The following is a 26,050-nucleotide window of genomic DNA, read 5'->3' on the forward strand; positions in this document are numbered from 1 at the left end:
AATTTTCATTCCAATCTCCTTTGCATTAGCGTAGCCTCTCCTGTAGCCTGTCAACTATGTGTCTGTCTATCCCTGTTCTCTCCCCTTTGCACAGGCCACACAAACGCCTCACACCGCGTAGCCGCTGCCACTCTAACCTGGTGGTCCCAGCGAGCACGATCCACGTGGAGTTCCAGGTCTCCGGCAGCCTCTGGAACTGCCGGTCTGCGGCCAACAAGGCAGAGTTCATCTCAGCCTATGCTACCCTCCAGTCCCCCGACTTCTTGGCGCTGACGGAAACATGGATTACCACAGAAAACACTGCTACTCCTACTGCTCTCTCCTCGTCTGACCACATGTTCTCGCATACCCCGAGAGCATCTGGTCAGCGGGGTGGTGGCACTGGAATCCTCATCTCTCCCAAGTGGACATTCTCTCTTTCTCCCCTGACCCATCTGTCTATCTCCTCATTTGAATTCCATGCTGTCACAGTCACTAGCCCATTCAAGCTTAACATCCTTATCATTTATCGCCCTCCAGGTTCCCTTGGAGAGTTCATCAATGAGCTTGACGCCTTGATAAGTTCCTTTCCTGAGGATGGCTCACCCCTCACAGTTCTGGGTGACTTTAACCTCCCTACGTCTACTTTTGACTCATTTCTCTCTGCCTCCTTCTTTCCACTCCTCCCCTCTTTTGACCTCACCCTCTCACCGTCCCCCCTACTCACAAGGCAGGCAATACGCTTGACCTCATCTTTACTAGATGCTGTTCTTCTACTAATCTCACTGCAACTCCCCTCCAAGTCTCCGACCCCTACCTTGTATCCTTTTCCCTCTCGCTCTCCTCCAACACTACTCACTCTGCCCCTACTCAGATGGTATTGCGCCGTCGCAACCTTCGCTCTCTCTCTCCTGCTACTCTCTCCTCTTCCATCCTATCATCTCTTCCCTCTGCTCAATCCTTCTCCAACCAATCTCCTGATTCTGCTTCCTCAAACCTCCTCTCCTCCCTTTCTGCATCCTTTGACTCTCTATGTCCCCTATCCTCCCGGCCGGCACGGTCCTCCCCTCCTGCTCCGTGGTTTGACGACTCATTGAGAGCTCACAGAACAGGGCTCCGGGCAGCCGAGCGGAAATGGAGGAAAACTAGCCTCCCTGCGGACCTGGCATGTTTTCACTCCCTCCTCTCCACATTTTCTTCCTCTGTTTCTGCTGCTAAAGCCACTTTCTACCACTCTAAATTCCAAGCATCTGCCTCTAACCCTAGGAAGCTCTTTGCCACCTTCTCCTCCCTCCTGAATCCTCCTCCCCCCCTCCTCCCTCTCTGCGGATGACTTTGTCAACCATTTTGAAAAGAAGGTTGACGACATTCGATCCTCGTTTGTTAAGTCAAACGACACCGCTGGTCCTGCTCACGTTGCCCTACCCTATGCTTTGACCTCTTTCTCCCCTCTCTCTCCAGATGAAATCTTGCGACTTGTGACGGCCGGCCGCCCAACAACCTGCCCGCTTGACCCTATCCCCTCCTCTCTTCTCCAGACCATTTCCGGAGACCTTCTCCACTACCTCACCTCACTCATCAACTCATCCTTGACCACTGGCTACGTCCCTTCCGTCTTCAAGAGAGCGAGAGTTGCACCCCTTCTCAAAAAACCTACACTCGATCCCTCTGATGTCAACAACTACAGACCAGTATCCCTTCTTTATTTTCTCTCCAAAACTCTTGAGCATGCCGTCCTTGGCCAGCTCTCTTGCTATCTCTCTCAGAATGACCTTCTTAATCCAAATCAGTCAGGTTTCAAGACTGGTCATTCAACTGAGACTGCTCTTCTCTGTGTCACGGAGGCTCTCCGCACTGCTAAAGCTAACACTCTCTCCTCTGCTCTCATCCTTCTAGACCTATCTGCTGCCTTTGATACTGTGAACCATCAGATCCTCCTCTCCACCCTCTCCGAGTTGGGCATCTCCGGCGCGGCTCACTCTTGGATTGCATCCTACCTGACAGGTCGCTCCTACCAGGTGGCGTGGCGAGAATCCATCTCCGCACCACGTGCTCTCACCACTGGTGTCCCCCAGGGCTCAGTTCTAGGCCCTCTCCTATTCTCGCTATACACCAAGTCACTTGGCTCTGTCATATTCTCACATGGTCTCTCCTATCATTGCTACGCAGACGACACACACTTCATCTTCTCCTTTCCCCCTTCGCATCTCTGCATGTCTGGCAGACATATCAGTGTGGATGACGGATCACCACCTCAAGCTGAACCTCGGCAAGACAGAGCTGCTCTTCCTCCCGGGAAGGACTGCCCGTTCCATGATCTCGCCATCACGGTTGACAACTCCATTGTGTCCTCCTCCCAGAGTGCCAAGAGCCTTGGCGTGACCCTGGACAACACCCTGTCATTCTCCGCTAACATCAAGACGGTGACCCGATCCTGTAGGTTCATGCTCTACAACATTCGCAGAGTACGACCCTGCCTTACACAGGAAGCGGCGCAGGTCCTAATCCAGGCACTTGTCATCTCCCGTCTGGATTACTGCAACTCGCTGCTGGCGGGGCTCCCTGCCTGTGCCATCAAACCCCTACAACTCATCCAGAACGCCGCAGCCCATCTTATGTTCAACCTTCCCAAGTTCTCTCACGTCACCCTGCTCCTCCGCACACTCCACTGGCTTCCAGTTGAAGCTCGCATCTGCTACAAGACCATGGTGCTTGCCTACGGAGCTGTGAGGGGAATGGCACCTCCGTACCTTCAGGCTCTGATCAGTCCCTACACCCAAAGAAGGGCACTGCGTTCGTCCACCTCTGGCCTGCTCGCCTCCCTACCTCTGCGGAAGCACAGTTCCCGCTCAGCCCAGTCAAAACTGTTCGCTGCTCTGGCACCCCAATGGTGGAACAAGCTCCCTCACGATGCCAGGACAGCGGAGTCAATCCCCACCTTCCGGAGACACCTGAAACCCCAACTCTTTAACCTGTTGGGGATAGGGGGCAGTATTTGCACGGCCGGATAAAAAACTTACCCGATTTAATCTGGTTACTACTCCTGCCCAGTAACTAGAATATGCATATAATTATTGGCTTTGGATAGAAAACACCCTAAAGTTTCTAAAACTGTTTGAATGGTGTCTGTGAGTATAACAGAACTCCTTTGGCAGGCAAAGACCTGAGAAGATTTCATGCAGGAAGTGGCCTGTCTGACAAGGTGTTGTTGTTCTTGCTTCTGTTTATTGAAGAGTCAGGATCTTAGCTGTAACGTGACACTTCCTACGGCTCCAATAGGCTCTCAGAGCCCGGGAAAAACCTGAACGATGTCGAGGCAGCCTCAGGCTGAAACACATAATCGCCTTTGCCAAGTGGCCGATCAGAGGACAAAGGGCTTAGGCGCGTGCCCGATTCGACCCCGTGCTGTATTTTCTTTCGGCTGTTTACCTAATTGCAGATTCCCGGTCGGAATATTATCGCTTTTTTACGAGAAAAATGGCATAAAAATGGATTTTAAACAGCGGTTGACATTCTTCGAAGTACGGTAATGAAATATTTAGAAATCTTTTGTCACGAAATGCGCCGTGCGTGTGACCGTTATTTACCATTGGGATAGTGTCTAGAACGCATGAACAAAACGTCGCTGTTGGAACATAACTACATTTGTTATTGAAGTAGAAGTCCTGGGAGTGCATTCTGACGAAGAACAGGAAAGGTAATCAAACTTTTCTAATAGTAAATCTGACTTTGGTGAAGGCTAAACTTGGTGGGTGTCTAAATAGCTAGCCCTGTGATGCCGGGCTATCTACTTAGAATATTGCAAAATGTGCTTTCACCGAAAAGCTATTTTAAAATCGGACATATCGAGTGCATAGAGGAGTAATGTATCTATAATTCTTAAAATAATTGTTATGCTTTTTGTGAACGTTTATCGTGAGTAATTTAGTAAATTGTTAGTAAATTCGCCGGAAGTTTGCGGGGGGTATGCTAGTTCTGAACGTCACATGCTAATGTAAAAAGCTGGTTTTTGATATAAATATGAACTTGATTGAACAAAACATGCATGTATTGTATAACATAATGTCCTAGGTGTGTCATCTGATGAAGATCATCAAAGGTTAGTGCTGCATTTAGCTGTCTTCTGGGTTTTTGTGACATTATATGCTAGCTTGAAAAATGGGTGTCTGATTATTTCTGGCTGGGTACTCTGCTGACATAATCTAATGTTTTGCTTTCGTTGTAAAGCCTTTTTGAAATCGGACAGTGTGGTTAGATTAACGAGAGTCTTGTCTTTAAATAGCTGTAAAATGGTCATATGTTTGAGAAATTGAAGTAATAGCATTTCAAAGGTATTTGAAAATCGCGCCACAGGATTCAACTGGCTGTTACGTAGGTGGGACGAATTCGTCCCTCCGGTCCTAGAGAAGTTAAGGAATACCTGGGATAGGATAAAGTAATCCTTCTAACCCTCCCCCCTCCCCCCCAAAAAAGATATAGATGTACTATTGTAAAGTGGTTGTTCCACTGGATATCATAAGGTGAATGCACCAATTTGTAAGTCACTCTGGATAAGAGCGTCTGCTAAATGACGTAAATGTAAATGTAAATGTAGAGGGCGTGGCAGGAGCAGATGTGACCGTACCCCTCCCTCTACGGGCGCCACCTGGTGCCAGCGCACGGTATAGGCAGGATGGTCATCGATAAGCCGAGGGGGTGAAGGAGCTGCTGCAGGAGGAGACAGGGGACTGGAGCAGACAGGTTTAAATCAGGGACACATGGAAGGTTGGGTGGATCTTAAGTGAGTCTGGGAGTTTCAGGTGCACAGCAGAGGGGTTAATGACACGATCAATTTCAAAGGGACCAATGAATCGAGGGGCAAGTTTCCTGGAAACCACTTTCAAAGGCAAGTCCTTTGACGAGAGCCATACCCTTTGGCCTGAAGTGTAGACTGGAACTGAGGCACGGTGACAGTTAGCTTGGGATTGGGTCCTGGCGGCGGCACCGTGAAGGGCAGCCCGGGCCCTCCTGCAGGTGCAATGACAACGGCACATGTGGTCATGGACTAAGGGCACCACTACCTCGACCTCTTGTGCAGGGAACAAGGGAGGTTGATAGCCCAGAGCACACTCGAAGGGTGACATACCTGACGAGGCATTGATGAGGGTGTTGTGGGTATATTCCACCCAGGGTAGCTGAGCACTCCAAGAGGAAGGGTTAGCTGAAATCACACAGAGTAGGGCAGTCTCCATCTACTGGTTGACCTGTTCGATCTGGCCGTTGGTCTGGGGATGACATCCAGATGAAAGACTAACATTAATACCAAGTGCTGAACAGAAGGCTTTCCATACCTGGGATGTAAACTGGGGTCCCCTGTCGGAAACAATGTCAGTGGGAATGCCATACAGTCGAAACACATGGGATACCAGCAGGTCCGAAGTCTCCTTGGATGATGGAAGCTTGGAGGGGAATGAAGTGAGCCGCTTTGGACAATCTGTCAATAATGGTGAGGATGACTGAGTTACCGTTAGATGGGGGAAGGCCAGTGATGAAGTCCAGAGCTATGTGTGACCAGGGGCGACTGGGTATAGGAAGAGGGCGAAGCAGACCAGAAGTGGGTTTGATGGAGGTTTTGTTCTGGGCACAGACCGAGCAGGCTGAGACAAACTCCCGGACGTCTCTTTCCATGGTGGGCCACCAAAAGCGCTGACGCAGGAAGGTGACAGTCTAGTTCATGCCAGGGTGACAAGTGAGGTGAGTAGAACGGGCCCACTGAAGAATTTGAGCCTGGGTAATGCGGGATTCGATCTCCCAGGAGACAGCGGCAAGGATGCAGGTGGATGGCATAACGGTCTCTGGCTCGGAACCTGCGTTGTCGGCGGTGAACTAATGGGAGAGGGTGTCAGGCTTGGTATTCTTAGATCCGGGGCGATAAGTGAGTGTGAAGTTGAATCTTCCAAACAATGCCCACCTGGCCTGCCCTGAGTTCAGACGTTTGACGGTCTGGATGTAGGACAGGTATTTGTGGTCCGTCCACACAATGAAGGGGAGAACCGAGACCTCCAACCAGTGAAACCACTCCTCAAGAGCCAGCTTCACAGCCAGAAGTTCTCGGGTACCTATGTGGAAATTTCTTTCTGCAGGTGAGAGCTTACGGGACAAGAAAGCACATGGGTGGACCTTCTGATCAGAGGGGGAACATTGAAACAGAACAGCACCTACACCAGTGTCGGAGGCATCCACCTCGACGACGAACTGGAGTTCTGGGTCTGTCTGGGTGAGGATCGGAGTGGAAGTGAAGCAGCACTTGAGTTCCCAGAACGCAGCCTCTGGGGACCAGTGAAACGGAGTGGAGGTGGTGACAGGGGCTGCCAAACGGCTATAGTTACGGATGAAATGTCTGTAAAAATGGTCAAACCCCAGGAAACTCTGCAGCTGCTTCAGATTCGAGGGCAAAGACCACTGTGACTGCCCTGACCTTGGCAGGGTCCATCCGTAACTGTCCTTGTGCAATAATGTAACCCAGGAAGGACACAGAGGAAGCATGAAACTCACATTTCTCAGCCTTAACAAAAAGCTTATTCTCCAACAGCCATTGGAGAACTTGGTGAACATGTTGCTGGTGAGCCTCAAGGTCCTTAGAAAAAAATTGAATGTCACGATACTATTCAGCCCACCGAAGTCTATGCACGGCCTTAGTGACCCATCTTTTTTCTTGACAAAGAAAAACCAGCCCCTTCCCAGAGATGAAGAAGGCCTGACATGTCCTGCAGGCAGGGAATCCTGGATGTACCTCTCCATAGCCTCTTGCGCAGGGCGAGATAAGTTTTACAACCAGCTACAGGGGAGAGGAGCTCCAGGCTGGAGATCAATAGCGCAGTTGTACGGCCAATGAAGTAGCAGAGACAGGGTGTGGTGATTGCTGAGCACAGGAGCTAGATCGTGATACTCTGGAGGAACTGATGACAGGTCCGGGTATTCTGGAATGGACTGGGGCACAGACAAGGCAGGGGGAAGGGCAGAATGTAGACAATTAGTGTGACGAAATGTACTCCAAGTGGTTACCCATCCAGCGGTCCAGTCAATCTGTGGGTTGTGCAGCTTTAACCAAATATGGCCAAGAATCAGGGGAGAGCAAGGGCAGTCGATTATGTGGAGACTGATCCTTTCCTGGGGATTCCCAGAGAGATGCAGGATGACTGGCACGGTTCTCTCACTGACACTGGCGAGAAGCTGTCCATTGAGAGCATTGGGAGAGGAAAACAGTGTCAGGCAAGGGAAAACAGGCACAACAGGAACAACCGGCTAGAAACATGGACTGATTGAGCAGAGATTACGATCTGGCAGTGTGGAAGTGGCAGGACTGAGTATTTGTAGAGGTCTTGATTATGGAACAGGTTGCAGCTGGTGGGGATCTGCTCTGACTCCAGCACACCTGTCTCCACCCACACAATCACACACAGAGAGAGAGGGAGAGAGCACTGGGGGAGTGGCGGCAGGTCAAGGAGACACAGGATGAGCACTAGAGGGCATGGCAGGAGCAGATGTGACACATCTGCTACAACAATCTTTGTATATGTATGTCATTACTTTAGAAATCAGGGCTTCTGTCAGTTTTTTGGATGTGTCAATGTTTTCAATTAAATATAAGATCTAAGAACATGTCACTGTGGAATGAACTGAAATATTTAAGATATTTTTTTATTTAACTAGACAAGTCAGTTAAGAACAAATTGTTATTTACAATGACGGCCTAGGAACAGTGGGATAACTGCCTTATTCAGGGGCAGAACGACAGATTTTTACCTTGTCAGCTCGGGGATTCGATCTAGCAACCTTTCGGTTACCAGCCCAAGGCTACCTGCCGCCCCTAGATAAATAAATGTTGAATTTACAAACACTTAGAGCTTGGTTTTTTACTGAGAACAGCACGTTAACGCACATAAATATGTAAACAAGTACATAGTTTCCTTTCTGAAGTATTGCTAATGAGGGGCTACAGTTTACTGCTGTCACAGCATAAACCTTTACATATGATGCATCGTCCCAGTTGTCCCTTGAGTGGAGAAAGATTCCTCTGAATTAATGTACTACAAAGCATCTGTCCACCTCCCGTTCCCTACACAGCCCACTGTTCTGTCTGTCTCATTATACTGTTTCATTGCTGTTGTAGGACACTGAAGGACACTACCACCACCACCAATTCAAGTGTGTATATTCCCTGGAAACCAATCAAGAAAAACCCAGAAAAATAATCCCCATTCTCTGCCATGATTCATTTTTATTTTGTTCCATATTTTTCTCTCTGGCTTTTGAGTCACTGGTGAAAGATGAGATCCGGCATAAAATCAATGTTCCATTAAAATGTTATGATCAAGAATGGCTTAATAGCTCTGGAACAGATGCTTTTGCTTTTAATATTACCGTATATTTCACTAACTCTTACACAGAAATGTATTGCTATCACCAGGGCTTCTATATTGGTCCTGTTTTGTCTGTCAGTTGACATGGGCACTAGAATAGAATAATGGTCATATTTCTCATTATAAAAATTAAACAGATTTTGATAGATACTGTATGTTTGTAGCATTGCAGGCCTATTGGTCTCTAAATGAATTTCACTGAAATTCTGTTTAACACCATTGATTTGATGTGGACATGGTGGATCAGTCTGAAATAATTTATTGAAACAAATAATCTGTCATATCTGTTATTGATATTATAGCGTAATTCAAATGAGTCATTATTAGAGAAGATGCAGCAATATACAGCTTGTTGAAAGAATGTATGAAATGAATAGGTTGTCTGATTGCTCACAGAGGAATAATCAAGGAAATAAAAAACGGAGCTGTAGATGACTTGTGCTATTGTTTTTATTATCTTTATCACCATTATTGTTATCATCATTATTAATTGTAGCAGAATAAAATCAACCAAAACACCCCTCAGAAACCATGGCTTAAATTTCTTCACACTTCGTTGAAAATAGTAAAGACAAAAAAAAGATAGAGTTTGAAATAAAGTGGTAAAACTGAATCCTTGTTTTGAGGATCATATGGAAGGTTTCAAGCGACCCATCATATGTTGAAGGCTTTTGTTATGGAAATCATACTTTTTGGCACTTTTCATCGTTGCGCAGCCAAGCCGGGCACATCAATAAAATGTAAATAAATATAAAAGAATAAGAACATGGACAAATCTCCCAGTCAGAGTGCACAGAGCAGTGGAGTGTTGTTGGTAACCTATGACCGATAGCTTTTAATTAGGACTTTTCCTGATTCACATTCCAACTCACACTGCAGTTGGTACCTGTATTTGTCTTCTTTACAAAAGACAACATAAGCAAAGAGAGCAAACAAGTAAATGTCCACATGCATTGTCATATTATTGCTGTGATATACAGTATATACAAATATATTTACAAAATTGTCAAAGAGGAACAATGTTTTCCCTTCTCAAACTCAGAACAACCGTTCAGAACAAATATTCACTTACTTTTCTGCATTTAGTGTTTCTATTCATTTTGGGACAATATGACTGCATTTACACAGGCAGCCCAATTCTGATATTTCTTCCACTAATTGGTCTTTTGACCAATCACATCAGATATTTTCACATCAGATCTTTTTCAGAGCGAGTGAAAAAAAGATCAGAATTGGGCTGCCTGTTTAAACTCAGCCTATAAGTTTGATTTTGCAATCAAATCAATATCTGTATTGGACATACAGTACAGTTTGGTTGTCATATTGCTCAGAACAAACATGGATCCCTCCATCAAGTAGGAGGATAAACTACAAAATAACTTTTGGGAAAAACACCCAGTTCCTTCTGAACTCAAAATACCTGTAGGCTACACAAATATTCCACAAGTTGTTTTGGAGACAGGGATTTTTTTCACAATGAGTCCAGTATGTTCGCCAAGCCTATCATGAACCAAGACTACATCTTTAGAATGAAAGAGATTAATATAGAGGCTGGAGTCATTGTATAGGGGAGTGGAAGTGGTTAAAAAGAAGAGAAGGATGGAACGATAGAAGGAAGACTCAGTTTATTCTCTACAGGTTTTTAAAGGAGAACTCACCATTACTGTGATTGTGTCATCCATTTAGAATATGCAAATAGCTGACAGTGCATTTGTCTGCTGGTGCTCGACCTTCCCCTTGGAGGTCGCTCACCAACTCAATTACTCTCCCTATCTGCAGTCTGTCTGCAAACACCTGTTATCCTCCCACACGCTACAGCCTCTACCAATCCCAGTCGAACCATCTCACACACCACTAAACCACACATCTCATCAAAACCAGTTAGAGAGGGAGAGGGGTAAGGATGGTGTATTATTATTTTACAACAATAACGTCAGTCTTTGTGTCATGAAGAGATTTACATGAATAAAGGATTTTGTATAAAGCCTTCTCTTGTCAATTGATAGAAGAACATCAATTTTATTGACACATTAATTATAATGACATATTTTTCATAGATATCATTATCTCGCCGATAGACACCCCATCATTTCAAACCTCTAATCCTAAAAAACACATGGATTCAACGTAGAGCGATCTGCCAAACAGATTAATTTTGGAAGCAACTGTGATTGTAAAGAAAATCCTTATCATGACAGATGAGCTAAATGGAAAGCACTCTGTATCACACTGACTAACACCGGTTGTTTTCAGACTTCCAACCAAGTGGCAATTTTCTGTTATGGGAAGTGTTGTTTTAAATTTCTTGTGCAATTTCTGTTTTCTATATACTGTGGGAGATTTTGGAAAACATTCACTTCTAAGGTCTTCTCAGTGCATATTCCCCTTTCACTGTTAAACCAGGATACATAAACCAGTCCAAAGCTCTCCTAGTCTACGTTATAAGGAAAACACTGTCTTACAGATAAATCTGCCAATCTCTTGATTCCCAACTTTTCCCTTTTACGGGGCTTTAATGGCTTGCGGCAAAGCTCTGGCAGGGTAATCGGGAGAGCAATTGCTGTCGACACTGTTTTATAATTACTGCATTGCTATTATTATCGCCTGGCTAATCCACCTGGGAAAAAAGCCTTCCCATTGCCATTATCTCCTCTGGCATGATGATTGGGGCTCCTCAGTCCTCCTTCCAACTAACTCAACCTGTCAGGATTCTAAAATACAGCTCTGTGAGTTGTGGAAGACAAGCCAGCTGGTAGAATGGAATGTGTATCTGTTTGAAAATAACTGATTCCCCCTATCTTATTCAGAGGGTTGAATAAGAAGTGTTTGATGTTCTATGTGGAAAATGTAAGATTTCATGGGATTTCTAATAAAGCATAATAGTAAGGTTTGCTATCTTTGGACAGCATTGCATGACATGATTTAATGCCCTAAATCGACTGCAAACAGGACAGTTTTGATTATTATTATACATGTCAATTGCTGTACCAGTGAAGTTATTATTGCTGTGAAACAAATATAATCTGCATTCATCATTTGTTTGAAGTTATGGCTGATACTAGACATTGTTCCTCTTTAAAAAACTAAGTCCCATGGACTCTCTACAGTTTCATGCATATAAACATTTTCTTTGAAGATCAGCAGCATCTTACAAGGTCAATGGAAAGTCATATTTCAACACGTGAATAGACAAATACTGTAATGGCATAAATTAATAAATTAGTAGATGAATACATTTAGAAACATATGAAAAACAAATACATTAATAAATTGACAAATAAATACTTACATAAATAGATCAATAAATACACCATTTACAAGGTAGTAGGATGCTATACATCTAATGGTAGAAAGAGCTTTCAGCAACATATATAAAATAAAATAAAACATTCCTTTGTAACTGAGGGTGCATGTCATGAGATCGTATATTTTCCTTTTTGAGGTAATACCAGTAAAAGAAGAGGGAGAGCACCTCAGAGAGTGTAATGAACATTGCTTATTACGACTGAGGGAAACACCACAGAGTGGCAAAGTTCATGCAAGCCACCGTGGTGGAGGAAGAACAGGGATGGTTTCCATTGCTATAGACAGGTTACTGCACAATGCACATGGCACCTATAACAACGGATCGATACATTTGGTTTGGCTCCCAGTGTTGTTATTGTTAAACTGTAGTTACCAGTATGATGAAGAGAGTGTACTTTGAGTGCCGCCGGTATCTTGTGATTCCACAACCTGTTCAACAGGTCTCCATAACAACTCAGAACAACTGCTCTGATGGAACTAACAATGACCCTGGTTCATGATCCTATTGAACTCAGCTGATGTAGTTTGCCTTTAGGTTTGTTCAATGAGTTTTGCTGGAAGTTTTCTGAATACCCACAGTTACAAAGATGCTTTGCTTTCAAAAATCAAGGAGGAATTGGCACCAAAATGTATAACAAATTCAGTCGGACAATAGAAAAATAACACCCATTGAATTAAAAACATATGTGTGACAAAAAGGGTACTTTTTAAACTTTAAAATGATTTCCCTTTTATGCAAATACTGTCATAGTACTCATTTTCATAAAAAGTGAATGTTGGCAGTTGCAAAAGAATTAAATTCTTAGCAAATAAAAAGCAGCATAAAAATACAAGAGGTCATTTTTGTCTCTAAAAAACAAAAGAAAACTGTTACAGTCCTTTTTTATGTTTTTTTTTCTTCTTCATTTTCCCTGTACTATTTTCTATAAAATATCAGGAATCTAAATAGTATTACTATTGATATCAATATCATTATAGTCATTGATAAAAAAATCACATGCCAGGCCTCATATATAATTGTGTGTGCATGTGTGAACGTGTGTGAGCGTGTGTGCATATGCGTATGTTTGTGTGTGAGCTAAAAACTAGAGTATTTATTTGGAGAATTGTTGTTTTGATTGTAAGTATCTGTGGATGATTAGCTACTGTGCAGGGGGGGGGGGGGAATCCAGCATCTTTTGAAATTGTCTTTGCCATAATCAGAACAGTTTTCTTCACGTAATCTCAGTGAAAATATTGCTTTCTAAAAAAAGGAAGAAAAAGGCATGGAGGGCAGAGTGAAGGGGGTTATTGGTTGTAGAACCTACAATATAGGATTCCAAATTCTGCTTCCGTCCTTCTGGTTCCGGCAACTAGTTCTCAGAGCAGGACTCGTCATCATCTTCGTCCCCGGAACCCTTGAAGCAGGCTGATTCATAGTGCTTGTTCAGGTAGGACTTGAGGGCGAAGGTCTTATTGCAGCGCTTGCATCGGTAGTGCTTGAAGGCAGAGTGGGTTTGCATGTGGGCGCGGAGGTTTGAGCGGTCAGCAAAGGCTTTGCCGCAGTGGGCGCAGGCGAACGGTTTCTCCCCGGTGTGCGAGCGCATGTGGCCCTGCAGGAGCCAGGGCCGGCTGAAAGCCTTGTTGCACACGTCACACTTGTGCTTTAGGTTGTGGGTGAGGATGTGCATGGCCAGTGCCGGCATGGACACATACACTTTGTCGCAGGTGGGACACTGGCGTGCCATCTTGCTATCCAGGCTACGGTGTGTCTGTTTGTGCCTGCTGAGGTTGGACGAGGTGGCGTACGTCTTGCCGCACTCGTTGCAAGTGTGACGGGCTGTCCCGGTGGCCCCTGCCTCCCTCTCCTCTGTGGCATCAGCATTAGAAGCACCAGAACGACCTCCCTTACGGCCATCACCGTCTCCCTTCCGCCGCGAGCGCCCGTCGGAGATGAAGAAGGCATCCATGGTGTAGCCCTCGGTCAGGGCCTCCGCCTCGCCACTGTAGAATCCGCTGGCCGTCATGCCGGACTGGGGGCTGTCGGGGTGCTCCAGGTCAGGGTCACAGTACTCCTCACCCCTGCTGCTCACCTGGGTGTACAGAGGGTCAGAGACGGGCGACGCCATCTTGAGCTCCATCTTCGTCTCCCCCTGATATACAGATGGTGTGATGTAATCCTGGATGTAGCCTGGAGAAAACATACAATAATAGTTACATTAAGGCAAAACACACACACACACACACAGTGACAGTGAGAGTTAGTCTACAGTAGGCTGAGTGTTGTGGTGGTGGATAAGTGCATTGTGACGTGATTATATGATTATCATGGATGGTTGCCTTCTTGTAAATTATTAAACAATAGAATACACACATAAAAAAACAAATTGCTCCCCAAATCACACAGCATTTATCACAGGACTGTGATGCTGCAGAACACTATTCACAGCATTCACCTTTATTACACAGTTACAGCACAGACGAGTGGTGGCTGCTAAACGCAGATAACTGCTCATTAAAGACACCTATGAAAGAAGGCCCCTCTTATTACTTGAAGTGGTCTCATTGATTAGTCACCGTTTCTTTCTCCCAGTGACTTCCTCACTCCAAGGTACTGTTTGTCAATCATCTGTGACTGAAGGTGTATATCTTTGTTTTGTTTGCCCAGCCTGAACACGCTGGGCCCATCAGGCAGAACACACTGTCTATGGTCTGGGGTGACCGTCCAGAGGACTACAGTATTTGGGGATGATAAATCATCAGGAGAGGCCATTAAAACTGAAAAACACATTTTTTAAAATTCTAGAAAGCACTTGAATTGTTTTTGGAGTGCTTTATTCTTTCTAGTAGCTTGGATACCACCTTAAATATGAATTTCTCTCAAAAGAGTAGCACTTCCAGGATATTTCCAATTTGGCTCACTGGATTATTGACTGATGTTATATTACAGACAGGTCATTTTATTGTCTTGGCAATCTTTAATGTCTCCCTATATTGTGAGGCAGCCAAGTGGAGCTAAAAGGTTTCCTGGCATGCAGCTGTAAAGAGCTAAACAACACTGAATATTTACCAACATTAGCCCAGTACATCTACACACTTGTATGCATTTATCTAAACATGTTCCACTTTAACAGCTTACTAACATATAGGACAAACATATGATTCCAATTCTAATATGTGGTGTGAATCCTGAAGAAGAAGAAAAGGCAGATTCCTAAGCACTGTGTGCAGCAAGTGGTGGAAATTAACTATTGACTGGTTTTTAATGAAATTCAAAGTTTCTTGCTGATCAATAGGCCTTCATCGGTAAAATAGTACAGCTGTTGGAACACACTGCGTGTGGGGAAATAAGACAGAAATAATGCAGGGCAAGGAGTAAAGTGACTGGAGAAGACTATACAACGATAGCCTACTGAACATGGTTCAGTGATGGAAAGGTTAAGCTGAAACGTGATACACAGGATTACCAGCAGAACAAAGTGGCTATAGTGTTAAGCTCGCTGAAGTGCCTTTAGGAATCAGGTCATTAGAAAATCAATTTTTAAGTGCTCTCTTAGAATGCTGTCTCCATTCCCAAGGGTTCCCACTCAGAGACCATTCCTTGTCAAAGACATTACCATAATACTATAGGACTGGGAGACTGGGATCTTATTGGAAGGCAAGGGTGCTATTTGGTCAAAAGCACCAACCCTTTGTTGACTAGCCTATATAGCTAACAACTCATGATATATCTTCCTCTCCTGATATAACTTCTTAAGGTAATGGTAATTCTTACTTCATGGGCTATTTCAAGTCTAATAGCACACCCTTGTTTCTTTTTCTTTGAACATCTAAAATAAAACACTATCTCATTGAATATACAGTACCGTAAAGAGAGCACAGGAAAATAGCCAAACATACTGTATACAGCAACAGATTGTTATTGAAACATATAGACATCTTGTTTTTTATTCCCCTGATTAATTACACATGTGTAACAGGTTTTAATTACTTAAGGTCAGACAGAGAGTTCATTATTTGTGGCTGAACTAATGCTGTATTAACCTTTGCTGTATAGCGACTCATTCCTCTAATGCAAAGCGAGCATGTTATTAATGGACTCCCTCTCCCACCCTCCTTCTTTGTTGTTCGACAGACACCTCAAGTCAAATGTCTCCACAACGGGAAAAGCGCTGACGCCAGGCATTTCAACAATGTTGTCATTTCTCTGGGATTTCATTGAAAAGACAAGAAGGGTTATTTTGTCTGCATACAATGGTAATCGTTGGTACTAATGCAGTAATCCATTATATATTTATATATATATATATTTCCCATCAAAATGGTTATTTCTTTCTCAACAGAAGAGGAGTAGTGTTTACCAATAACAGAACAGTAGAGACTGAGACTAACAGCTTTATTAAGGATGAAATTTCAACCACATAATTTATTCAAAGAAGTAATGTTTTTTGCAATGAATCTGGCTCAATAACTTTATCATAACCGTTTGCATTTCTGTTTATAAAATGTAAATAAAAAAGAATTTAATTTATCCTCATACTCTATCATAAAAAAATATATATTTAGTGAAACTGCAGCCATAATTTGTGAAGAACAACTACACTGTTCAAACATGTGCTTTTGTTCTCAGTTGCTGCTGCTCCTAATCTAAAATCACTGGATAATAGTATTATGTGATGTGGTTGAATAACAAGTGAGCATTTTATGTTCACAGGTTGATCTGAACTGTAAAACTATCTGCTTATTGCCAAGACAAAATAACAAAGAGAGACAGACAGACATCTGGCATCCTAAATATGGCCACAAAATGGGAGCGAGCTTAAACCTGACTGACTGAAAGTGAAGGACGTCTTTCTCTAGCTCTGACAGGACTGGGGCTTAGCATACTGCCTAGTCCTACTGTTGCCCACTGTGCAGCTACGGGCCCTTTCCTCTATGTTTACTGTATACCCCTAGTCACGTGGCCCCACGTCAATGCTGCCCGAAGCATTTTTTACTCCTTTTTCTCCTTCTTTCTCTCCTCCTCGCTCCCCCTCTACCCCAGCTAACCCCCCTCCCCCGGCAGTACTGTACAATGCGTTGATATCTCTTGTGACGCCGATAGGCCTGCATGGATGAAACTCCACCCCTGCTAGTTTTCAAACGCCCGGAAGGAGGAGAAAGATGCAGCGGAGGGATGGGGGTGGGGAGACTGTGCATGCATGCTCCGGTTGGGTGGGAAGGGAGGCGGGCAGAGGGGGGCGAGGACTGTGATGGAAACTCAAGGACAATAACAGCTAAGGACAAATGTATCATCCAGCACTTATCTTTCATTTTCATATATTTCTCCGATCACACAAAGACTGGAGAGTGACAGCCTGCATGTTTCAGGCACACCGTCATTTGTGCACGCAATACAAATTCATAGATACACGTCTACAGGCGAGAAGCACGTTTTGCTCCACCATTTGCATAAGCCGATCCTCTGCTGTGACCTGAATTGTGTCTGCCTCTCATCAGAGTCAAAAAACAAAAGTCTGGGAGCACGATGGGGGTGGGCTGGTGGTGCTGGAGAGGATTATTTGGGATACGGGAGCAAAATCTGATGGCTTTATGTAACATCTGTTATTAATTCCCAGACAACATGCAGACAACAGGCATGTCAAGGGCTGAAGAAACACTTACAAATACACAATCAAAAGATAATTCCAACTGTGTTTACTGTATAGATGTCATGGGGCATTCTTATTCTGGAATCAACAACTAAACCAAAGAGAGCAGTGGTGCTACAGTAGCACACCCTAGACAACAGCAGGCAGGACGTGTGTGTGCTGTGTGCTGTGTTCTGTGTGCTGTGTGCTGTGCTGTGTTCTGTGTGCTGTGTGCTGTGTGCTGTGTGCTGTGCTGTGTGCCCTGTGCTGTGCAGAGGCATGCAAACTCACCATTCTCACTGAGACGAACGCCCAAGCTGGTCACAGAGTCAGTGATGGAGCGTGTGAAAGGAGTGAACGAGTCGTCCAGGTGGTGATGGTGATTAGAGAAATCATCAAGCTTGATTTTCTTCACCAAAAACGAACGGGGCATGTTTCAAAGAATAAAAAACACACAGAACTGAGAATCACACATGAAGAGAAAAGATAATACCCCCAAAGAAATCAGCAAACAGGCAGAGCTGGAGCAGGCTGTCAGTAGTAGTAATCCTTGTGTTTAATGAAAATGCAACCTCTAAAAGACATAAGAGAAGGAATGAAAATGAAAACCAGTGGAGAACAAGGCAGACGACAATGCTGTGCGTTTCTCTATGGCACCCCCAGCTTTCCAAAAAATACAATTAAAATATTTGGTTCAGCACTGGATAGCTCCTGTGATGCAGCAGGCTTAAAGGACCAGAGAGAAAGAGAAGAGAGAGAGAAAGAGAGAGACAGAGAGAGAGCGTGGAGGAGGGAGGAGAGAGTGAGAGAGTGAGAGTGAGAGAGAGAGAGAGAGAGAGAGACTGTCAGACTAGCTGAGATCAGCTCTCTCTCCAGCCTTTATATGGGGCACAGGCAGTGGAAGATCAGGTGGTGCTGCGAAATGGAGCTGCTTAGCTTTAATCCATCAAATGTCCCCGGGGACACACATCAAATTACCACTGAACCGTCTGTGCGTTCATTCGCACACAGACAGAGGAGAAAGAACACACCCATTCCCCCCCAACACACACACACACACACACACACACACACACACACACACACACACACACACACACACACACACACACACACACACACACACACACACACACACACACACACACACACACACACACACACACACTGCCCCCACTACTACCACTGCCCCTCTCCCCTCCCTCCCCCACTCTTTCACTCCCACTTATGCTCCATGCTTACAGAAGGAGTACAAGAGGTGGATGGAGACGTGGAGGAGAGCACATTTAGTGTCCTGTCGTCTATTGTTTTCAGATGAAGTGGCACAGTTTATGTTTTCCTTGTTACAGGAACTGCCTTGCTCCTCATCATGTCCTCTCTGTTACCTCAAACTACCCCTCACTATTCAAAACTCTCCCTGGCTGGGACAAAAGCAGACATATCTTACTATACTAAACACACTGCACACACAGATACAGTTGTCGGATCTTAATTTGAGCCAGTTTGCTATAGCACGAAAATAATTCTGAAGCAACAGGAAATGTGAATTATTATGTGAATCAAGTCTGAAATTTCAAAGTGGAAATTACAAACCTCAGAAGCCTTTTTAAACCTCAAATACACTACAAGGTCTCTTGCAACAGGATGATTAATATTAAGATCCTACATCTGTACTGTACAATTCCACAATTAAAATGTTCTTCTATGATTCTTTATGAGAAAATGTTTGAATTGAAAATACAATTTTTCTTTACTTCCTGAATTGGCGGAAATGAAATGGAATTCACCCCAACCCTGACACATACACACTGTAGAGTTTCATAACAGGGATTTCAGCACTGTTTATCTGCTTATCCATGGACGCAATAGGAGCGTTTTGGCAAACTCTCTAGCATCTCCCTGACGGTGCGGCACAGATGTGTCCTGCTATGCATGAAAATTAATTGCCTGTTTAATTAATTACATATTTTTGATTAGAATGAAATGTAAAATTAGACTCACATTTGCTAATTAGTCAAGTCATTTCTAGATTGATTTGGGTTGATAACATTAAAGCATAGCAGGCAGCAAATGCTCCGATGTCTACATATTCTGTAATATTTGTTATTTAGAAATATTGAACAGATGTACATGTCAGAATTCTGCCAGAAGGTGTCAATGTATCTGACAAATACACATCGGAGACTGTAGGAATCTTACATAACAAGACTTGATTGCTCACTTGTAGGACACTGAAACGTCTTTTACTGTATGTCAATCAGGCATATGAACCCTCATCATTCTCAATAATCAATCAGGAAAACCATGCACAACAATGCTGTGGTACTGCTGGATTATACAGCAAAAAATTGTCATGCTGCGGTGATACAGTAGCAAGGCTACGGATGAATTTCATGCTAAATTGACAGTCATAAATTGGAAGTGACAATTTTATAAGGGTGCTGCTGCGTGCTTCAACAATTTGGACATGCTCTAAGAAACTTGTTACAGCCAAGTTCAGTTATCTAGTCTAGCAAGAATCAGAAATGGAGAGAGATGGAGAAAACACTTGTCACGTCCTGACCAGTAAAGAGGTTATTTGTTATTGTAATTTGGTCAGGACGTGGCAGGGGGTGTTTGTTTAATGGGTTTCGGGGTTTGTTGGGCAATGTTCTATGTTAGTCTATTTCTATGTCTATGTCTGTGTCTAGTTTATCTATTTCTATGCTTAGTTTATTGGTTTGACCTTCAATTGGAGGCAGCTGTTTCTTGTTGCCTCTAATTGAAGGTCCTATTTAGTAGGGGTGTTTTTTCATGGGTTTTTGTGGGTAGTTGTTCCATGTGTAGCTGTATGTCTCACAGGACTGTTTTTTTCGTCGTCGTCGTCGTCGTTGTTGTTTTGATTAAGTGTTTTTGTTTCGTTTTCTTCTCAATAAACAAGAAGATGAGCATACACATTCCCGCTGCGCCTTGGTCCCATCTTTACGACGATCGTGACAACACTGTGCATCATGCTATTAATGATTTCCTAAAGGTTTTTTAGAGTGAACTTTGTTTTGTTTGTATACCCGTCCTCTAGTTTGACCTTGGGCAGAGGACCTTCTCATCCTTCTGCTTTCTGTACAGTGCAGTGGAGCACAACCAGGGCACACATCTCTGCTTCAGACATGGCACGCATACATTAATATTTCAAACATATAAAGATGACACTCAGAAGAAACATTGAGGCACAGATAGAAACTCAACTTGATGGAGGAAGGAAACCATAATTGAGAAATAAGCATCCTCAGCACCTACTGTGTCACTCCCAGTGCTATTGCCCTACATTTAAGTGGTTTTACAGTGTTATATTTGTTTTATTCATATGGTTGTGGGGTAACTTTTTTTGTCTTAGCATTTGCGCAATTGACTAAATATTTTGACAAAATACACAGTATTCAACCCATAGTAATTCTATAATTTCCTGTGTTCCATTTAATTATATGATTCAAAAATTCACTATTCCACAGACTTGATGAATCCACATACTTGATTGATTAATTATCCTGATTTGAGACCAACAAGTGATAGTTACAGGTGACAAGTTACAGGTTGCCCCTCCCTCACCCCTCTCCCCTGCCCTGAGCTCCAGCCCCCTCAGACTCACTCTGACATCTGGTCACTGCCTTGGGACGGGTGTTGCCATGGTGACATCCCCTCTGGGCTAGCGGGAGTAGGATGGTTCTACCCCCCCGGTAGTAGGGGCAGGGGCTTGGGCTGTATCCACCGTCTGGTCATTAATATACTGTATTAATATACTGTATGGCCTCGGAGGGCTGTGGAAAGTTGGCCAGCTGAATGGAGGTAAATGTTTTGGGCTTCTTATTCTTTGAGGCAATTCCTCCGCTAGGGATGCTGTGCAAACTGCAAAAGGAGAATGTAAGGCCGTTCCGCAGGTTCCAACCCCTCTATTTCTACTGCCTCAATTTACAAACATGTTACGCAATTGAATCACTTAATTTACATTCAAGCTAAGTCATCTTGGTAATTTCTGTATACATTTCTGTTGAATGGAGAGAAAATACATCTCTTAATTTCTCTGAAACAGCTATTCATTTGTAGTGGTGCCTAATGAGTCCAGGACACAGCCCATAGCGCCACTTATGATGCTACCATGAGTGTTTGGAGCAAGGTAGTGAGTCCATTAGGCACAGCCATTTATAATTCACCTCTATTTTCCTTACTGGGTTAGTGGTGCAACAAGCCAACATCCCCTCATTCTGTTTTATTATATTGGCTCTGTCATGTACTGTATCACATTGTGTTGTTTTATAATAAACATTCTATACTCTACAGTACAGTCACTACAGATGTAGGATCTTAATTTGAGCCAGTTTGTTACAGCAGGAAAATAATCCTGCCCAATAGGAAATTTGAATTATTATGTGGATAATTATAATTTATGGACATTTTTTGTAGGGGTTGCAACATTTTTCATTAGGGCAAATCAAGGCTGACATTTTAAAGTGGAATTTACAAACTTTAGAAGCCTTTTTAAACCTCTAATACACTACAAGTTTGCATTTCCTGCTGTGCAGGAAACTTCTCAGCAACAAAAGATCCTACATCTGTATATGGGCACAAAAATAAGTGACTTAATAAATAGTTGATAAGTGACTCACCAGTGTATGGGACAAGTTGGATCAGAATTAGTTTATCCAACAATATCACACACAGAGACAATGATGAATGATGTTGTCTCGGGTGGTGTGAAATAAATAAATTAAACCAAACTACAACAAACAAATAAATAAATAATTGTTATATATAACACTCTCCAATGCAATACAAACCCTTTCTTCTGCTGTAAACAGAAACTGATCAGCCCTAGCACAGAGAAGAAGGTTGAGGAGACAATATTTCTTACTTTATTGAGGACTCCCGGCTCAACATAAAGGGAGTGAATGGGCTTTAACAGCTTCCACTGCCACTGTATATCAAATGCAAGTTGGCAGATAGTTCACTATATCACTCATGCCCTATCTGGCTTGTGTCTGCCTGTTGTGTGCGTGTGTCTCGGTGCGTGTGCTCGATTTTGTTGTCCACAGGCAACTGTACAATAAGTGGGGCAATTAAGTGAGAAAGGCAGAAAGAAGCTAATATGTTCCTATCTCTCTTTGACGGATGAGATAATTTATGCTAATAACATCTCCACCAGCTCCAGTCTGCCTAAAGATGATAGCAGACCCATCGTTCTCCCTCTGAAAAATCCTTTTCATACTGTTTCTCAACAAATTGCAAGAAGACAGCTGCATGGCAATGAATGAATATCTCTCAGACAGAGCACAGACAGAATTGTCTGTTCCTCACCTATCAATATATAATGGTAACTCTTACTTACACTCACTCATACTGTGAGCCCCTTTTGTAGTTTGGAAAGGAAGGAGTACTTAATGGATGTATAAACATGAATAACAACACATACCCAGTGATATTTTGAAGATTAGAGACATTTTGGAAATAAATGATACAACAAACACAATTCTACACAGCCCAAGGTGTGATCAAACTTAGACGGGAAGCAATTGTTTTGCAGAGAATAAAAATCTCCTCCTCTGTCCTATTGTCTCTGAGAAATTGCTCCTCATCAAATCAAATCACATCTTTTAGCCTGATGCATGCTTACAACCTAGCTGCATGGTTACAACCTCTTTCTCCCTCTTCCTCTCTTCCTCTCTTTCTTCTGCTCTCTCTCTCTCCCTCCCCTCTCTCACTCTTTCTCTCTCCCTCCCCCTCTCACTCTCCCCCCTCTCTCCCCCTCTCTCTCTCCCTCCCCCTCTACCCCCTCTCTCTCTCCCTCGCCCTCTCTCTATCACCCCCATCTCCCCCCTCTCCCTCTCTCCCTCCCCCCTCCCCTCCTGTCTCTCACCCCACACTCACAGTCTGTTCTTCTTCCTCAATAGCCTCCATCAGAGAGAACACAACCCAGGAACATATGAAAATATTAAATATGATGAAAGAATGATGTTTCTTAATACCATTCAAGCTGCAGCTCAGTACACAGTTCTAGTGGGATAAATTCCTTTATCGTATTGTGGATGAGGAGGGAATAACTGGCCGTGCAGAGCAGGGTTCTTCCATGATGGCAGATCAATAAATAACACTGGTGAAAGTAGGAGCAATAAAGAATATGCAATCTCCAACATATGGGAGGTAGCTAGCTGCCCACAACCATGCACAGTAAGGAACTCTGTTATTGTCATCCACTGAGACAAATGTCCTATTAACTTCCAAGGACAAGGTAACTTTATTGTCTTAAAGAGACCTGGGGAAAAAGAATGGACAGCGTGATTTTCTAAATGTCATCTTTTCAAAGAGCTGTAATTGTGAATGGAGAGATGCTTGGATTGGACTTAATGTAATAGATCTGATTGTTCGTCTCCATCCCAAATAAGTCATTATTATTCATAAACATTTCCTTAAAGGCAAACCTAATTAACCCAGTACTTTCCAAAGGAATGATGCAGAAGCACCCTGGTGCCATTAAAAACATCTAAAGATCTAAATTTGTATTCTGCTTCCCTTTCTATAGTGATAATTAAATATGAATTATAATAGTCATCATCGCACCTTGCTCTAAGTTATCTCTAAATGATTGTTCCAGTAATCTTATTCTAAATTAATTGGGTTAATTAATCATGAACAGTCCCTCCCCCACTTCCCCTCCTCCATCCCCAAAAAGGCATTGCAGGTTTTTTCATATTATGTTCCATGGAAACGGTCATACCACTGGATAATAGACTGTCGCTTTCAATTTGTACCCCAACCCCAAAATAGGAGCAACTGCATTAATGTGATGCTATCAGTCTGATTGAAATTAGACAACAAATGAGAATATTTGCATATAACCAGCATGGATGAAGTGGATTGGCCCAATAGACTAAACACAGACCCCTAGATGTTTATTGTTTAGTCCCCAAAAAGTGTTCATTCCAGTTGCTCATTTGTCTGTGTGAGCAACACCTGTTTGCTTTAGGGGATAAACAAAGACACGTGGCCCTTGTTGCCAAAAACGGAGCCCTTTCATGAATAAAATGAAGGAATCTGCAACCAAGCAAAAAAATAATAATCAGGCAACATTGAAGCAGGCGTCTTTTTTCTCCTCTTATGTGTTTCCCTTCCCACCTGCTTGGCAGAAAGGTGAGGATCAATTTCCCAAGGATTAGGCGGCCTGTGGAAAATGATTGCTTTTTCTAATACTTAGCAAAAAACATTATATTTCCTGTGGTCTTTGTTACTCTCAACATTTTCTCAAATGAGCAAAACACAGGCGAGCAGCATTGACGCCTTTGCGAACTTCACCTTGGGACCAGTCGTCATGTGCATATATATTGAGAGCATACGTTTTTGGTTTATAATAGTCACCATTCTGGGGTAAGGGTGGAAGGTGGGGGCGGGTGGCAGGCATTCTGTTATGAGGCCCCCCACTGGGCACAGAAGTCATTTCAATGTCTAGTTTTGATTTACATTTGGTTGAGTTGTCAACTAACGTGAATTCAACGTTAATTTAAAAAAAATTATGTCACCATTTCATTGGATTTAGGTTAAATCTGTGTGAAAAAAAGACGAAATTCCCTTAAATTGATGACTTTTAAAAAAATGTTTATATCCAATCAGTTTTCCATGTTAATTCAACATCATCACATATCATTTTTTTGATGAAATAACATGGAAACAATGTTGATTCAACCAGTTTTTGCCAAGTGTGCTTGTCCGCAAACAACACTGAGAGATAGGCAGGTGATAATCACGGTGCTAGGAAATCCTGACACACTCTGGTGTTGCTCTTTTTCTGCACACTCTCTTCAATCCCAACAGATAGGCTACAGCAGACACTGGCACACACTGGTTGAATCAACGTTGTTTCCACGTCGTTTTAATTAAATTACGTTGAACCAACGTGGAATCGATGTTAAATTGTCGTCTGTGCCTAGTGGTTTGTGTCTCCGCTTTAACAATGGGATTCGTTGTCCACAGAGCGGAACGGCGGTTGTTATTTGAATACTTTTTTGAATATTTGATGAGGGGTGTTGACGTCAACTGCCTGTATTCAATGGAGAGAGAGTGAGATGCTAGCCTCATGAATATGCATAGTCCATCTGAAATTTCAAAAGGGACAACTCCGATGTAAATCGTTTTTTCTCAAACTTGCTGGGATGTCACGTGAATCACACTTATATCAATACACTCGGAACAAACTACACATTATGAAACTTCTATCAGATCAAATAAACCTCACGAATCAAAATAGCAATTCATTTTCATCTTGACAAAATTTGACACTCTCTCATTGCCACCCATAAAAAACTCCTCACTTGCTTAATAATTAATGATCTGCTTAACATAAACCCTCTTTCTTCACCTCTTCCTCTCTGGCTACAGAGGCTACCACAAGACAAAGACCCATTAGGGAAGAGTGGGGTATCGTTTTTTCTAGGAAATGATACACAACATTTATCATTTGACCAAATATTTAGGAAGAGGTCATCCTTTCATGTAGTTTGTGAAGGAAGAAACCACATGGAAAAAGTGGTAAGCAAGTTAGGTCCCTAAATCAGATTTTCACCAAGTCAAATTAATTTATTGTTAGAGGTTTCACAGTGCTTGCATCTAAACCAAAGTAGATCATTTTAAGATTGTTCTATACATCAGTTGGGGTCCCTATAAGCTTCAATATGAGTTCCTAAACCTAGCCTGAAAGTGCATCATTGTAGCTGTGTGGGCTAACATAGTCAA

General features: G+C 43.2%; 1 protein-coding gene across 1 annotated transcript; it reads right to left on the minus strand.

Annotated features, from left to right (window-relative positions):
- Positions 1-8,698: 8,698 nt before the first annotated feature.
- LOC115165683 (transcriptional repressor scratch 1) lies at positions 8,699-18,098 on the minus strand. Its single transcript, XM_029718963.1, has 2 exons — positions 17,588-18,098; positions 8,699-13,857 (listed from the first exon to the last, which is right to left on the minus strand). Exons 1-2 carry the CDS (start codon positions 17,727-17,729, stop codon positions 13,040-13,042), a joined length of 960 nt encoding a protein of 319 aa, XP_029574823.1. The 5' UTR covers positions 17,730-18,098; the 3' UTR covers positions 8,699-13,039.
- Positions 18,099-26,050: the final 7,952 nt, after the last annotated feature.

Source organism: Salmo trutta, chromosome 28 (assembly GCF_901001165.1).
Source record: "Salmo trutta chromosome 28, fSalTru1.1, whole genome shotgun sequence".
Classification (NCBI taxonomy): Eukaryota; Metazoa; Chordata; class Actinopteri; order Salmoniformes; family Salmonidae; genus Salmo; species Salmo trutta.